This window comes from Parasteatoda tepidariorum, chromosome 2 (genome assembly GCF_043381705.1).
Source record: "Parasteatoda tepidariorum isolate YZ-2023 chromosome 2, CAS_Ptep_4.0, whole genome shotgun sequence".
Classification (NCBI taxonomy): Eukaryota; Metazoa; Arthropoda; class Arachnida; order Araneae; family Theridiidae; genus Parasteatoda; species Parasteatoda tepidariorum.
In genome coordinates this window covers 79953703-79972464 of record NC_092205.1, presented here as the reverse complement: position 1 = coordinate 79972464, position 18762 = coordinate 79953703, and the positions used below count along the sequence as shown (strand labels likewise).

At 26.9% G+C, this 18762-nt stretch overlaps 1 protein-coding gene across 1 annotated transcript in view; it reads left to right on the top strand.

The window, feature by feature from the left end:
- LOC107457290 (homeobox protein NK7.1) overlaps positions 1–18762 on the top strand; it is a 109406-nt gene that overhangs the window by 78986 nt on the left and 11658 nt on the right. Inside the window, exon 2 of the mRNA XM_016075428.3 lies at positions 624–928. Coding sequence (XP_015930914.2) covers positions 624–928 — 305 coding nt within the window. The remainder of the gene's footprint in view (positions 1–623; positions 929–18762) is intronic.

Below are 18762 nucleotides of genomic sequence, written 5' to 3'. Positions count from 1 at the left end.
TTAAGTAGAATTACGCAATAATAAAGTAAAATTAAGTGTAAAAAAGTGCTTTCGCAGCTTTTTTAGTCTTTAAAAATAGAATAATTTTGCAAGTGTTTTGAGACCGGAAACTTTGTTTTTAAAATGTGCCAATTATCCAATAACTATAAGTTGCACTTTATTTCTCAATCTGTAAAACAATTATCACATTTCAGCAGAATCCTGAAAAGAAAACTATGAAGAAAGAAATACGCTTTTTATAATAAAGATTATATAGTTAAAACAAATTGAATTGATAAATGTGAAGTGAAAAATTTTTAAAAAAAATATATTAATAATAATTATTTCGCATAACTCTGTTATAACTGTTATTTGAAGAAAATAAAATTCAATTCAAATTTTATATAAACTATTTAACTTAATCTGTTTCCTTATTTCCCTTTTATCTTTGATTGTTTTTCAATGCTGAGTAAAAATAACCAACATTTTATCATAATTTTATGCAAGTAGTAAACATACCGGATACGTTTTACTAAATAATTCACAAACTATATTTTTTTTTAAAAAATTCGAGTCATAAAAATAAACATGGAATTATTTACAAATGCATTTTAAGTAACATAAGAACAATTTTCATTTTTCAGCTAAAACTGCGAAAAGCAGCACAAAAAGAAAGAAAGAAAAAAAACCGGAAGGTCTCAACGTAACACCACAACCATCGTGTGCGACAACAACAGGACCTCAACAGCAGCAACCACAGCCTCCATCACTTCACCAGCAACAGCAGGACAGTGACCCAGAGAGCGAGAAGAACAAGAAGAAAAAAGCTCGAACCACTTTTACAGGAAGACAGATATTCGAACTGGAAAAGCAGTTCGAGATCAAAAAGTATCTTTCTTCCAGCGAAAGGGCGGAAATGGCAAAGTTGCTAAATGTTACCGAGACACAGGTAAGTTTCATCATCAAAGCATTTGAAATATCTTTATATTTAAAAATTTTTAGCACTAAGTTCCAATAATTCAATTTTATTCTCTGTTTAGAAGATAATAATCATATTCAGAAATCTATAAAAACATACAGTTTAATCATTATATATGAAAGATTTGCGTACCTAGAGAGGGACTGTTATAAAATCCAAACTATTGGAAGAAATAAAAAACCGATTAATTCATAGTCATGCATAAAAAATTACATATTTTATAATCTCTATTATTGTTATTACATCACATATAAAAGATTTGCGTACCTGGGGAGGGACTGTTGGAAAATAAAAATACAGCTACTATTAGAAGAAACAAAAATGCCGATTATTATTATTATTATTATTATTATTATTATTATTATTATTATTATTATTATCATCATCATCCTCGTCCACCGAGCGTTGAAAGAAACAGAAAATATCTACTAAACTTATAACTGTGTATAAAGAACTACATTCTCGCATATAAACTGTACCGTCATCCGAGATTACTTAGGCCATCGCACAGAGAAAAAAATATGGTAAAACTACAGTACCGTATGGTGATGACACCATAATTATGGTTAATAAAAACAAGATATACGGTATTTAAACTATTCATTTAGTAATTCATTTAGTTTCCGATCATATACTAATAGTTTGACGAAAAATCTGGTTTCGAAAATTATAGCTCTTTTTATCACGCATTTTAGAAAAAATAATAAGCTTAAAAATAAATTTCACCAAAATAAATGGTTTTTATGCCATCAACTAAGGTATCATGGTACTAAATTTTACCACATTTGTCGTATTTTATCATATAGTATAAAACCATATTTTAGAGTTAATTTTACGGAAATCATTACCAAAGCACTTCTGTAAAAATTAAGGAGCTATTCCCATAGAGTCAAAAAAAAAAAACATGGCAAGTTTCACTGCATTCTGGTAATTTTGAACCCACTCTTTTAATCCCACTCATCATAACTTAGTGTATCGTAACTTACAAAGACTTATACATATTACTAAAAGATACATAAATAGAATTCTAATTATCCAGATAGAATTTTTTAAGATCTGAAAAATTTTCGATCCTGCCTTGATTTTGGTAACGGTTTGTGAGTAGGAATTGCATAAACCGAACTCTTTATTTCCTGTCCATTTATTTTTAACATTCTTAGAATTTTCCCCAATTAAAAATTAATACGTAACTTTTTTATGCCAGATGTTTTTTTTTGAAGGTATAAATGTCTAAGTCTCTTTAAAATAAAGGTATTTCAGTACATTTGATTCAACAAATATTTTAACGAGTTGGCCAATGGAATTTGACTTAGAAAGAATTAGACTTTTTTGTTCCCATCCCATCCTTTTTTTTCTTAGTAAGAAAACCCACTGTTTTGTGAAATTTGAAAGCATTTCTGACCTAATTTTTTGGTAATTAAGAAGTTTCTCAAACATTGCATTATTTTGGCTCATGAAAATTTCCATAAAATTGAATTAATCATTAATTTTGATCGTTTTCATACAACTGACAAAAATTTGTTAAATTGGTGGTTATGTCTCGCGTTAGGCAACAAATGCCATCAAATTTTTTCTAAAAATTGACTTTTTTAGCCTCCAGGGACAATAACTTTTTCTTTCAGAGACCATTATCAAAGAAAAATTTTCTTAATTCTAATTCTTTTAACATGTTCATAGTCTTTTAACATGTTCATGTTCATATTTTTCCTCTCTTAAAAATCATTTCAAAATTAAAATTATAAACCCTTGAAATGTTTCACGAAAATTTAATAATGCATTTTGATAGTTTTTTTTTAATTCTTTGAAGTAAAAAAATATTCATTTAAATATTGATGCAGTTATATTGTTACAGATACTCTACAACTAAAATTGTACGTTTGTTGTTTTTGATTACTATGACAACGAACAAAATTAACAAAACAAAACAAACTAAAATTAAAAAATAAAAACAGTTCATCTGAATTTTTCTTCAAAACAAATTCCTTATTTTTAATTCATACGAAAAATAATTTTTCAAAATAAAACTATTCAAAAATTATTAATTTCAAGGATCTTTTAATAAAACAAGAACAAGTACCCAAATTCAAATACCTGAATCAATGAAATATTTGGTTAATTATTCAACTTTTCTAAAAATAGGCTGAAATAGTGTTAGAAATAAACATTTAATACAACCGAAATTTTAATACCTAATCCAGCTTTTCTTTCTCATTCATAAAGAATGGCCTTATTTCTGGAAATGCTCATACATATTATATAAATGTCTTAAAAATGTAATAAATTATGGATATGACATTTCGGCCTTATTATATAAATATTTCTATTTGTTTAATGCACCTAAAATATATTATCCACAAATAAACGTTCTCATAGTTTTCAGCCCTCAAAAAGAACATATAATAGTCTACCACGCCATAAAATGTTTTCTAAGCTTATTACAAACAGTTTCAAGAAAGTTTTTTCAAAGCTTATTTTGTAAAATTTAAAGTACCAAACTGTTTTTAATAAGCGAGAAAATCGCCAACAATAGCGATCTCACCATGAAGAGGGGGGAAATGCTATTTGCAGTTCAATGCATATTGTATGACTCTATCTTGGAAAGACAAAATAGGTTTTAAATAGCCAGTAATAACCGGTTCTTCATAACCGGGGAAACAGAATCCCTTTAGAGAATTATGATCAGGTGAAACAAAGCTTCTAGGTATTAGAAAATAATCCAAACATTTTTCCATTTTTGTTAGCAAGTTTAGAGACTAAAAAAAAAAAGCAAACTATAATCTCTTTTCAGATTTTTTTGAAGACAACTCAACCCATTATGTATTCAAACCCGAGTTTTTGAAACGTATCGCTTCGACGCAAATTTTGTTATACTGTTCGACATAAAACATTCTTTTCTAATAGACGTGGAACGTTTATCTATTCGTCGAATATAATCCTCCGGGTAACTAAGAAACCAAGCATTTTTAACACAAAAAAAATTAAAATGGTTAAATATAAATAACTATAGGATATATTCCATTCTAAAGAACTTTGAATGTGTAACCTTAACTTCGAAATTTTTATTGCTTTGTTTTCCTCTTTTCCAGCTTATTTGTTTTCCCCGTTTTTTTTAAATCCCTTTTTTGAAATGAAGTGTAAGCCTTTTATTTCCCAAGACGTTCTTTTCTGACAAAAAATTCATGAAATTTTCGTTCACCATGATAAATTATTAATTATTTGTATTGAAGAGGTTTACTCGATTTCGATAGTTCACCAATTACGCATACCAAACATTCAAAAACTTTGTAAATGTTTTTTTAAAGGAAAAAAAAAACGCTAGATTAAAAACTTGACATGCGTCTTGTTTTCAGTTTGTTGCAAATTACGCTTTTAGAAAACTAACAAGAGTAAATTGAATTTTCCATTGCGGTTTCATTATCCGCTATTAGGAGTTGTTTTTTTTTTCAATATAAATATTTAAGCTAGAAGTAATTCTTTATTAAAACTGTCGATTAAAAAAGCTTCTGAAAAGTGAAAAAATAACTTTATACACTTGTAAATATAATTTTGGTTCAAAATCAACTAATGGTAAAAAAAGTTTCGCGACTCTTTTTAAAATGTATCTGTTAAAATACTCTTTTTAAACATCTTTTTAAATTCTTCATTTAATTTTTTTTCTTTTAGATTTAAAACTTTTATAATAATAAAATATTATTTCTACTGAAAGTTACTTTGATATACTTTAAAATTAAAAATGAATAAAAATCATAAATATTTTTGCAATATATTCTCTGTATTCAACAAACTATTTAAAGTTGTTTATGACAGTAATATCTTACGTCATCTTACATCTTAATCATACAATTTTTTAATAATAGTATATATCATCACATCATTGTTTCAATCAAAGAAAAAGAATTTTTCTTCACAAAAAAATGAATTATTTAATAAGGTTGATTAAGTAATGAAAGGAAATTGATGCATATTCTTGACGCAAAACAATCAGCAACAAAAAATTTATTATAATATTCAGTTTAAATATAATAAATAATTCAGTTATCTTCATATAATTTGAAACAATTTTTTTCTAAAAAGGTAAAAAAACTTAATACTCAGAACTTGAAGAAAGAAATATTAACTATAGTTTACAATTTTCAGATATTACAATGTAATTCCAATAAATTATGCTAAATTTATCTTGCCTTTTAAATAAATAAATAAGAATTATTGAATTTTATAATAACATTATTTTAAACAATTAAAAACAAACACATTAAGACTATTAAAACATTATTTGAATTTATTTTAATACAATTTTAAGAAACCTACTAACGTTGACAAATTCTATAATTAATACTTGAGAAAAACTATGAACTAGCTTAAGCCCAGGATAGATAATCAAAGTTCTTTTTTTTCCCAAATCGAAATATAAGTACTATGAGAAGAGACATAATAAATGCTTATATATTTTGAATTCTCATACATGTACTCAACATATTTTAATCAAAAAATAATAAAATATTAAGGGTAAAATATGAAAAAATTTATAGAAAATTGCGTTACAAGCGGCCATATCTCTATAACGTGGAAGTGAGTTGATCATCCAAAAGAGTAAGAGAAAAGTGAAGTTAAAATATGAAAAATAACACATTTCATCCAGTTAACCATTAAAACAAAACTTCCTGTAAGTTGTAAACAATGCATTTTATCATGGAAAATACGTGAGCTTGTGAATAAAGTGAATAAGTGAACTTGAAATGGAGACCATTAATATAAAACCATTAACGAAACCAAAAATTTCGTTGCTAGATTCATTTATTTAGAAATATTAACCGTGGTGGTGAATAAGAATTTACTGAATTACATTTTATTTACTTACTTTTGCTATTTTTTATTGTTGTTGTTTCAAATGTCACTTGCCTGTACCAACAAACTCGCTTGGTGAAACCAAGTGAATTTAGGCAGAGGGTGCGTTTCTTGGCTTTCAGTGTCGCCATCTATGGCCAAGAATAAGACTTGCTTTTTCTTTTTTTTTAAATTGTTCAGGTTAATGCTTAATATGATGTCTGATATGTCAATACGTGCACTAATGAAAAAAAAGCTATCACTCCTCCCTTTTATGTGGCCATCTCACCTAAAATTGAAAATGAGGTGGCTACTGAATTTAAAAGTGTCACTCGCCTATTATATTTCGCAGCTTTTTATGCAAGATTTTATTCAGGAACATGGGTTGGAAAATATATGTGCCTTATAAGTCCATCTAGTTGAAAAATTTATAACCTCTGCATTTAAAAAAACAAAAAAATATTTGACGAGTGGTAAAATTTTAAACACTCTTTGTTATCATGGAAAGCAACGCTTTGCCCAAATTAATAAACAAGTTAAACTGATTCTTGTGAAACGGTTTGTAAAATATCAACACATACCGGATATATTAAATAAGTAAGCCCAGGAAACTGAAGAGGTAAGATATTATATGATTGAAAACTTCATTTGCTGTGCTCAAAAAACAGGCACCTATTTTTAATACTTGCCAGACGTGAATGAGAAGAATGAAGGTATTTGAAATATAAAATGCAAAGTTTCCAACGAAAAATGCAAAAATAAGGGCGCGAAACAAAACTAGAAAAACCACAAAAGCCGAGAGAAAAAGAAAAGAACAACAAAACAAGAAAAACTACAGTGGCGGAGAGGGGGTAAATGAGGGTAAGATGCATTTCCAAGCACTACGGAGAGGTTGTGAGGAACTAATGTCGTTAACAAAGGAATCAGCATTCATGCAAATAAAACAGGATTCTATGGCAATTATTTTTGGGTTTTTTTTTAAACAAATAAAATTTTTATTCAAGTCATACTGGAGATATTTAAACTGGCTAATGGCCATCTAATCTAGAATTACCCTATACTTCTGCGGTAAACATAAGACATCATACACCATTACATACAACATTATTTCAATAAAAAAAATACTTTAACTGTGCACAACAAAAAATTTAATTTTTATGTGAGAATGATTAAGAAAGTAAATTAAACTAATTCAAATTCTCAAGGTAACATATTCTGAAATAATAACTTTAAAAAAAAAAGCATCAAAACTATACAGATAGAAATTTCCAATAATTATTTAAATGAAATTTTTATTACATTTAATAATCTCAATAAATTCATTGTACAATATAAATAAAAAAAAACTATCAAACCAATTGAAAGTCTTTAAAAGTTTTAATGACTATTTTTGAAGCAAATGCCTAATTATATTTTGAAAGAAAGATTGTATTTTGATTTAGTTAACAATAAACATGCTATTGGTTTCAAGCGTGTATTTAACTATTTAAACAGAGGTATTTATTTAAATTATTTATTTGTATTATCAATTACTTATTCCTGTTGTTTCATAAACAGAAATGCCTCGGGTAAAGTACTCCAGTTCGTGTCATAAACAAAATAATTTAATTAATAATTAACGCATCAAATACGAAAGAAAATATTTTGATTTGTTTAAAAACAGAGTTTCATTAAGCATACATTTTATATTAATTATTCAAATATTAATTATCAAAGCAATTTTCTTTAAATACTTAATATATTGAGCCAATTGTATTTCTTTTTTTTTAAATTCTTTTTGCTTTCAACGTATTTAAATTCCGATTTCGCCTTCAAGCACTAAATCAAATGTTATTTTAATTTACATACATTTCAAGCAAAACACCTATAAAAATATTTATGCAAGACTAGAATGATTATTGTCTCATTTTCACCTGCAATATTGATCATATATTTTCATGCCAATAAATTGCTTAAAATAAAATTTTTAAAAAAATATGAGTTTGTTTCCTTCGCTTTTTGTAAAAAATTATTGATGAGTATTGACGTATAATTAATTTTCCTTAATTTATCAATTTAATTTTTGTTGTTAACTTTAATGAAATTAACAATAAACAGTCTTAATTTAGATAAATCGCAATCATCATTGTTTTAGAAACCATTGACGTCTTTTTGAGATTTTGAAAAAGGATTTACAGAAACTGATCCTATAATAATGATGGTATTACAGAGTAATAAAATATTAAGACAATAATAGGCATAACGACAATTTCCTCAATTAGCAGGAAAGTACTCTATTAAGATACATCTTAACCTCAGGCGAATCTTTTTAAATGGTAATTAGTTCTAAGAATACTGAAAAATTCAGTAAATACAATGTTCAAATAGAGAGGATTATATTTTTAGAAATACGAGGTAAAATTTTAACACAACAAATTATGAAATATTTTAATTGTATTTGATTTAAGATAAAATGTAAATTAAATATGATTTTGGATTACTTTTTTATAAAAATTTAAAAATAATTAGCTTGTTCGTTTTATTCGCATAACTATATGAGTATTTTTCATTTCATTGATTAATAATGAACTGACAGATAGAGAAAATCAATCGGAACATAATATTTGAGCCTTCTCTGAAAAAGAAATGTATCATCAAAACTATCAAAAAGTTAACCGTGTTTCTTACTCTCTGGGAACAACAAAAAAACCAGAATTGAAACAATAATTTTTTCCTAAACGCTTTGGTAATAGTTTTGGTAAATATAACTATGAAATATTATTTTATGTGCGTTAAAATGTGGTAAAATTTATTTTTTTTTTGCATTAGTTTAGTTATTTTAATAATTGGTTAATTACAACAATTTACTGTTAACAATATTAAAGCATAATAAGCCGAAATATCTTACAAATGTACTTCAACCCTAGCAAGGATTTATTTCTATGCAGAGATTTATTTTCTGAACTTGAATATACATATTATATCCCTGTTTATTATGAATTGATTTGAACTGAGAAAAAAGTCAAAATTACCAGAATACGGGAACGCGCCAAAAGGCACACGTACCGTGTTTCTGGCTCTATTAAAACATCAATAAGCACAATAATTTTTACCGAAGCGAATTGTTAATGATCTTGGTAAAATTAACAATAAAATAAAATATATCTAGATAATATACGATAAATTTTGATAAACGTAGTGAACTTAGGTGATTTTATCATGATACTTTAGAACATGCCATAAAAACTATTTATTCGGTTAAATTTACTTTTCAGTGTAGTATTTTTTACAAAGTGAGTAGTAATAAGAACTAAAACTTTAAAAACCAGAATTTCCGTTAAGCCATTATTGTGAACGGGCTATATTCTTACATAGCCCGTTACCATATGAATGGTTTAAATACCGTAGATTTTGGTTTAATTAGCAGAATTATGGTTTTTTTTCAGCATACAATATGGAAATTTTACCAAAACTTTTTATCAGTGCAATGAAGGGATTTTTTAAAGTAGCTTTAATGCATCAAAGGGATATTAATAAGTGTGTATAAAGGCTAAGCAAATTTCGAAAAAAAAATTTTTTTTCTCCAAAAAGTCCATATTTAATTATTAAAATCATGAAGGAAAATTGCAATTTAAAAGATATCATCCCGATAGTTAACTAAGAGAGTTATCAAAAGTTCGAACTCTTGTAAGGATATTTTTTAAGCTCTTCCGCCTACAAAAATATTTAAAAAAAAAGCACACAATGACTGCCGTTAATTCGAAAAAACATTAATTTAAATGTGTTACCGTTAAAGTGTGAGCATTGTTATTTCATAGAATAACTAGGTATTTCATGAAATAACCAAACAAGTCAGTTAAAGTTACTTTATTCTACGTTATTTTATTAAAATTATTTTATTCTACTATTTAAATGGGCATTCCACAGAATAACGATTATTTACTTGATCGTTAAAGTATTAAATGCTGCATACTTTAAAACGGTTTTATCTGCTTTGCAATGGCGTGTGTGCGGGTACGCTTCATTCCGTTGCTGTTAGACGTAATTATATGAGCAAAGCAAATTGTATGAACAATATGAGCAAAAATAAGTTATATTATCTGCTTTTCTTATAATTTATCAATTAATTAACTAACCGCAATAGAGATAAAATGTATTTTGGGATACCTTAGAGAGATTTTAGCTATTTGGGATAAATGAATTTATAAAATAACTTTGAAATTGTTAATTTTTCACTTTAATGGTTTATCATTATAGTTATTTCATAGAATAACTAGGTAAAGTATGAAATTATTTATCTATTAGATACTATAACTGACTTGTCTAGTTATTTTTGGAAATACCTAGTTATTCTACAAGTACCTGAATTCTACACTTTAACGGTAACATATATATGCACTAGCTGCTTAAAAGGAATTGTCTGCTCTTAAAAACCTGAAAACAACCTTATTAAAAATACATGATTTTTTACCGGAGATTCTTCTATTTAAATATATGTGTGTTAAAATTAACAGATAATTATCAATATTTACTTTTTTGTGCGAATTTAAACAGTGAAATATGTTGCAATAACTTTTAAAAAATGCAATAATTATTTTTAAAAAAAATTATCGAAACAACTTCGCAATTTTAAGAACTGTGACTTTTCTTTGCGGTGAAAAAATTCCAATAAAATTACCATTATGCAAGACAACTGTATGGTATGAATATTTCTTGTAAAAAAAAAAAAGAAACATAATTCTGGTTAATAAAACCAAAATATACGGTATTTAAACCATTCGTTGGGTAATTTTCCCATTTATATGATGACAGTTTATCCAAAATTCTGGATTTCGAAATTGTAATTCGTATTGCCGCATATTTGGTAAAAAACACAAAACTGAAAAGTAAATTTAACCGAATAAATTGTTTTTATGCCATGGTCTAAGTTATCATGATAGAATTACCAAATTGTATAACTTTTATAAAACCATATTTTATAGTCAATTTTAACAAAATCATAACCGAAGAGTTTCAATAACAATTAGCGAGCTTTTGGTGTTCCCATAGAGCGAAAAGCATATTAAGCCTTACCTTATTCTGGTAGTTTTGACCATAATTTTTTTTCTCAATGTTCAATTCTACATTTTGCACCACTTTCAAAGTTAGTATGAAGCTCAATAGCTTAAGGTGGATAAAGCATAGCCAAGGAGTAATGAATAACTGTTACAATAAGTTACAAAATAGAACATTATTCGCAAATAAGCGATATTTATATTATTAAGTGTTATTTATAGAGTTAAATGGCAACAGATCTTATTAAGAACAGCTTTAATTTTACTCTATAATAAGATTTTTGGCATATTTCTCGAACAATATACAAACAAAAAAATGCGCTCCAGTCTTTGAAACCTGCGAAAACTCAAAACACATTTTATACAGTTCACCTTTAAACTTTTTACTACGGAATAAAACAAAATAATAAAAGAAATGCTTCGGTGAAACTTTAAATTTGGAGACAGCTTGAAAGGAGTATTAATGAAAATGGACACCACTCGAAATGCGTTTTTACGAAAATGCACACAGCCAAAATACGCTTTTCAGTTTTCAACCGAACTAAACGAGAAGTTGCGTGCTTACTTATCAATTTTTTTTAACAATTCAAATATTAAGCAAGGTCAAGGTGGCTAGTACATTACTAATGTAACTTTTCAGACGATGTCTTCATATTCAAAAACTGTAATCGATTAAGTGAGTTTTGAAACTTTAAATTTCTACACACGTTAAATTTACCTTCGTTACTATAAATTTAGAGCAACCATGGCAAACTTGCTGTTGAGATTTGAATTATTTTATATAGTCTTTTATTATAGTCCTTTTTCAGTTTAACAACATATATCAAATGATTTATGTAAATGGACGATTTCACGCAATACGGACTTGTTTAGTTTCATTAGTTTATTTTTTTAAAAAGTTAACAAAAGGCAAAAATAATAAATTTGATAAAAGAAATAAATCGCCTTACCTTCTTCACGCAATACGGACTTGTTTAGTTTCATTAGTTTATTTTTTTTAAAAGTTAACAAAAGGCAAAAATAAAAAATTTGATAAAAGAAATAAATCGCTTTACCTTCTTTCTTAAACACTCAATTCGAGCTATGGTTATTTTCGATCATTTTGCATGTAAACCTGATTTAAAAACTCTCCGACGACCTTATAAAAGTAGACACGACATCGAAAAATTGTGTTACAAAAATCACTAGAAAATCATTTACTATAAATTGAAAATTTGGTGCATAATTGCCACCGTGTTTGGTATTGAGGTAAATTTAAATAAATTTTTGAGTACAGAATTTCAGCTATTGTGTATGAAAGCAATAAAATTGACAAGTTGTTTAAAATAATTAGTGCAAGTATACCATTAAAAATGTCACTGCTTTTTGGACGGAATGTTTCTTCAATCAAACTATAAACTGATTCTTATGAGCATGAAAATATGTGTTGTCAGTAAACATGCAGAGAAAAAATGAATAAATAAATAAAACTGTAAAGCTAGTGAAAAGTGGAAAAAAAATGTACTGACTTGCACTATAAAAAATACCAAAAACTATACACCCAAGTTGTTCACTGTGTGCACACAATTAAAAATTTTTTTTTAAAAAAAACGCTTAAATAAAAAATAACAATCAAATAAAAAAACATTATGAGAATGATTATTCTTTTACAGTGAGATATGCTTTTATAATTTATATTAATAGTTCCTAAGCAGTTTTACAAAATTTTAACATCGTATGCTAAACCCTAATTAAATTTGTAAATATGTAGAGCTTCCCCAATGAGCCACAGGACACAATTTACAATATCGCTACAAAACGGTACTTTATTTTCCTCAAAGGACACTATTATGTTCACACGCACATTCCCAAGTATTCAAAAAAAATCATCACAGTCAGAAAATTATCCCCAACGGATGAATTTCCATCATTTCTTCCTCTCTTCTTTCAATTTTTTTTTTACAAAGCTCATACCTTCATTTCCCATTCTTTACCTTTTGGTTTCTTGATTCTTTGCTCAACGTAAATAAATTTTCTATAACGGAGCAAAAAGCGAAAAAAAAAACGAGAGCGAAAGAAGGAAATACGATTAAAAAAAGATTAAAAAGACAGAAAATAATAAAGAAAAACCCTGATCCTATTAAAGAATAAATTACCCGGGTAGATAAAAAAAAATTTACAAGGTAAAAAAAAAGGGAAAAAAGAAAGACGTACGGCATACTATTAAAAACTCCAATAAAGTAAAGTATAGTAGCTTAAAAATCACTTTATTACTGTAGCTGTCTCAGTTCGCCATTGAAGAGACTTTTAAACGGCGATTAAGTTGTTCTAGATATTTTTTTCGGACTTTTCTTTTATTCTCAACTTTTTCTAAGCCTTTTTTTTTCTTTTTTCAATAAAGTAAAATGTTATCGAGCGTGTGAAATGTAAAGAAAAAAAAAAGAGGCAAGGTAAAATGAGAGCCGCCTAAGGGATGTTCTTTTAAAAAGGCGTGAATTGTTAAAATGAAACGATCTTTTGTTGGCGAAGCTATTAAGATTTATTTGGATAATTTAAAAGCTTTGTTTTTATTGTTTCTTTTTAGTGTTACTTAAAGCAAAAGTGGAAATAAATACTGAGTGATCAGTTAATAGGGGAGCGTTTTTAAAAATTTACAAAAATGGAGTAAATATGGTGTACAAATTTTTAACTAGAAAAATCAAACGATGATCTATCAGTTATTTCTGTCAGTATTAGATTATATATAGCTTTCTTATAAATTTTATGCCACTCTTCAAGAATAGACTTTATAAAATATTTCACTATTAATTTTATAAAACCATTATATGCTCGGAAAAGCACTTATATTAGTACCATTCCATTATACTAGCATCATTTACTCTTCTTAGTTAGTGTCTAAAGTTGTAATAATAATATGGAACGTTTAAAAAATTTATATTACCTAGCGTATATGCTACAAAAATTAGCTTATTAAATATAAAGTTTGTCATGAAATTTAATTATCAAATTTCATGCCAGATTTCATCGCATGCAGTATACTTTCTTTTTATTGCTTCTTAAAGCAGAGTGTATGTGCTAGCAGATTTTGTTTTCAATTTTTCTAAAAGCAGAGACAGAATGTTATGTATGTAACAGAAGTAGTTTTCACTTCTTCTAAAAGCAGAAACTGAGTGTTATGTGTGTAACAGAAGTAGTTTTCACTTCTTTTAAAAGCAGAAACTGGGTGTTATGTGTGCAACAGAAGTAGTTTTTACTTCTTCTAAAAGCAGAAACTGAGTGTTATGTGTGTAACAGAAATAGTTTTCACTTCTTCTAAAAGCAGAAACTGGTGTCATGTGTGTAACAAAAGTAGTTTTCACTTCTTCTGAAAACAGAAACTGAGTGTTATGTATGTAACAGCAGTAGTTTACACTTCTTCTAAAAGCAGAAACTGAGTGTTATGTGTGTAACAGAAATAGTTTTCACTTCTTCTAAAAGCAGAAACTGAGTGTTATGTGTGTAACAGAAGTAGTTTTCATTTCTTCTAAAAACAGACACTGAGTGTTATGTGTGTAACGTTTGTGTGTTTAGAAGTGTAACGGGAGTACTTTTCACTTCTAAAAGCAGAGAATGAATCGGGTGTGAATTTTTAAAGACAAACTGGCTGAAGTTCTTTGATAAAAATTATTCCAATCGCATTAGTAAATTATAACTCTTAAATTTACTTAATGTTAACCTAAGTTGTTTTAATTAATTTTAAATCACTTATTTTTAAAAAAATTAAAATTTTAATAGAGAAGTATGGTAAATATTTTTCATCTTTTTCATTATTTCTTTATCACAATCCATTCAACTGTCTTTTAAAATAAATCACTGTTGTTTTGGGTAAATGAAAAACTCATTAAATCCCCTTAATTCAACAGACATATGCCTCATATTTTAAAATTATTAACAAAAATCATTAAAATTTTGAGATTTTTAAGAATAAAGCTGTAAACAATATTCATCAGCTTATTACATAACTTTAAAAATTTAAATCACTTACATGAGATTGAACTTCTTTTCTATTGAGTCTGAAATCAACAGTTCTCAAACAGAAAATTATTTATTTATTTGCAAAGCCTCATAATTAGCCAACTTATTCAAACAGTTTGAGGGTAGTGATTGCGATCACTTAAATCATGAAATAGCAGATCCGTAAATAATTCTTCTGCCAAATATTTAAATTTTCCGTTCCCATCCCCTTTAATTAAATCGCATCTGTATCAACTCTTCTTATTCCTGGGGAAAATATTTCAGAAGACAAGTGGTGCAATATCCATTTACGTCTCTTGCACATTCCTCGCGTTGAGAAAATAATGACAAACTTGCAATTACAAATTTAATTTTGGTAGTTCAAATTAAGTATTTATACAAGAGAATAACGTTTGCGTTTACATGATAATTTTTTTCTCTTTATCAATAATTAAGTGTACACGGAAGAAAAAAATCTGGTATAATTAACGTCATCAGTGGAAATGACAATTCTAATTTTAAAAATATATAATTCTGGTTAATGAAATCTGGTATATGGAATTTATATTAAATTTTTCATTAAATAATTTTCCGTTCATATGGTAACGGTTTACCGAAAATTCTATTCCTTAAAATTATAGTTCCCATTACCACACGCTTAGTAAAAAATACGAAACTAAACAGTAAATTTTACCTAATCGTTTTTATGTCATGCTTTAAGGTATTATGATAAAGTTACCATATTTACCAAATTTTATCACATATAAAAAAAACTATGTTCTATTGTGAATTTTTTCAATGTAGTATCTGAAGAAATTATAATTACTTCAAATTTTCTTTACTTTTCTCACTTCACATTTATCAAAACTGAAAAGTAAATTTAACCGAATAAACGATGCTTTACGGCATCATAAGTACCAAATTTTAAAACATTTACCAAGTTTTATCCCACAATATGAAATAATATTTTGTTAATTTTAGCAATATAAAACGCTTGAGTAAAAAATACCGAGCTTTTTGGTGTTAGCATTAAGCCAGAAGTACTGCAAATTTTACTATATTCTGGTATTTTTTTTGTATGTTTTATTATTATTAAATGATTTATTCATGAAAAATGTGGCAGATGCTAGCGAATGAAAATGTCAAATTTTATAATCATTTTTGAACTTGACTGATACAGGAAAAAAAACAAATCATTCTGTTGAAATAAAAACTGTAAAATCTCAAACAATATACGAGCCCTCCAACTGAAACACTTTGCAAACACCATCCAGCATTTCTTCAATTAAAGTGAAAGTTTCTTCCATTTTAAATTCTACCTTAACTGAAAGTGAAAATAATTTTTATTATAAAATTAACAATCGAACTCTGCTTTAGCTTCTGTAATAACATTTTTATGTCAAAAGCACTTGGTTCTAACGCACCAAAGATGCACGAGATTGGGGCATCATATAAAGTATAAAAATTAAATTAGAAAAGAACAAAACAGTCATCTACCTCATAAGAAAAGCTCCATCGAAATTTCCTTACAGACCTAACACACATGGGCTCTGCTTTTAGAAGAAGTGAAAGAACATTCTGTTATAGATTTAACAAACGGGCTCTGCTTTTAGAAGAAGTGAAAGAACATTCTGTTAGAGATTTAACAAACGGGCTCTGCTTTTAGAAGAAATGAAAGAACATTCTGTTATAGATTTAACAAACGGGCTCTACTTTTAGAAGAAGTGAAAAAAAATTCTGTTATGGACTTAACAAATGGACTCTGTTTTAACAGAAAGTGAAAATGACTTGTCCCATATATATGTATATTTTTTTTATTAAAAATTCACTTGGCTCTCCCGAATCAAAAAATTTTCAAAAGCAGTTGGCTCTCCAAACTTAAAAATGCATGGGATTGAAGTTAAAAAATGAATTTACAAAAGAACAAAACAGTAAATAACCTCATAACAGTATCTACATCAAAACTCTGTTACAGACTTTACACACAGACTCTGCCTTAAGAAGAAGTGAAAATTACTCTTAGACTTACAGCGCTCAGTCTCTGCTTTTAGAAGAAATGAAAACAAAATCTGTTACGGACTTAGCACATACACACTGTTTTAAGAAGCAATGAAAACAACTTCTGTTTCGGACATAACACACAAACTCTGTTTTCACAGGAAGTGAAAATAAATTTTGTTACAGAAGTTATCTTAATTAGACAGAAGTCTCAATTAGGCCATTTGGGTAGCGAATATACAGTTTTGTAACTAGATAAATAAAACAAAAAATTAAAAACGTAGCAAATAAATTGCGCTTGCAATATAAATTTATGCCTCTAAAATTTAAAAAAAGCAATGTATTGAGAAAAAATCACGGTTAAAACTATCATAATATGGTAAAATTTACCGCGTTCCTGGCTATATGTAAACACCAAAAAGCTTGGTAATTTTTGTCGAAGAGCTTCAGTAATGATTTTGGTAAAATTAACAATAAAATATGGCTTCATAATATTTAATAAACTTTGATAAATGTGGCAAAATTTGGCAACTTTATCATGATACTTCAGAGAATGGCTTAAAAACTATTTCTTTGGTTAAAATTACTCTTCAGATATGTTTTTTTCAGTAAATATTTTTTAATAAGAACTATAATTTTGAAAACCGAAATTTCCGGTTAACCGTTACCATGTGAAAGAAAAAAAATACCAACTCAATGATTTAAATATCGTATATTTTGGTGTTATTAACTTGATTTTTTTTAAAAGAAATGTCATTATTATATACTATGGTTATTTTACCTTATTTTTTTTTTCGTCAGACAGCTTTATGTAATTCACACAAACATTTGTATTCATTAAATTAAGAATGAAAATATCTTTAACAATGAATTATACTTAAAATCTCTTTAATGTAAATTTTTATTTTATAAAACTGCGTAAAATGGTATGACGATGCAGTGTGATGGAAAAAAATATTTTATGTTAAACGTTTAAAATATCTCACGAACGTTCTTTCTTTAATCTCTGAAAAACAAAACATCGCTCATAAACTTTATTAATAACAAAAACAAAGAATTATTTCTAGAAAAAGTTTAAAAATGCATAGTAATTTTAAAATATTTTACAAGACCCTTAGACGCATACCAAAGTATTAGTTAGTAAAGATATAACCAATGTATGCTTTAATAAAAACTCATAAAAAACTCGCAAGTTAAGCAAATTTTTTGTATGCAGTTAGTTTCTTTTTATTAGGATAGAATATTTGTAAAAATATCTGTATCTATAGAATTTGATACCCAAAAAAAGCTTTTTAAATTTAATATAATTTTGAATTAAATAATTTTAGATACTATTAATAATTTTTGTAATTTATTTTAAGCTAGTTAGTTATATTAGTTAAGTTATAAGCTAGTTAAATTGAGCTAGTTAGCTAAGCTAGTTAAGTTACTTTAGTGCTGGTCCTCTCAGTTTAGTCAAAGAGCAATCCAACGTGTTGACCATTTAATGTTAATTCTACTTTTTGGCGCATGTCGCTATATCTCAAGAAGAGAATTGAGAAAAATTTGAATATTTTTGCACACAATTATAAGATTCATTCATCTAAAGATAATTCCATGCAAAAATAACATTTATTTAATATTTATTATTTTTTATTATTTTATTTAATAATACTTATTATTTTATTTAATAAATTTGAGAGAAATTGATAGAATAGTTCCGGAGAAATCGAATTTTAAGAAAGTCGTGTATTTAAAATTCAATTTCTCGGGAACTATTCAACCGATTTCACTCGAATCTCGTATTTTGCCATGAAAAATTCGATAATTTAAAATGATGTAATAAATTGTATACCTTACTATTCAAAACTCCATTTTACTATTAATAAATAAGATAATAAAAAACATAGTAAAAAATAATAAATATTACAAATATTTACTTTTCGCATAGCATCTTTGGATAAACGAATTTAATAACTGTGTGCAAAAATTTTTTAA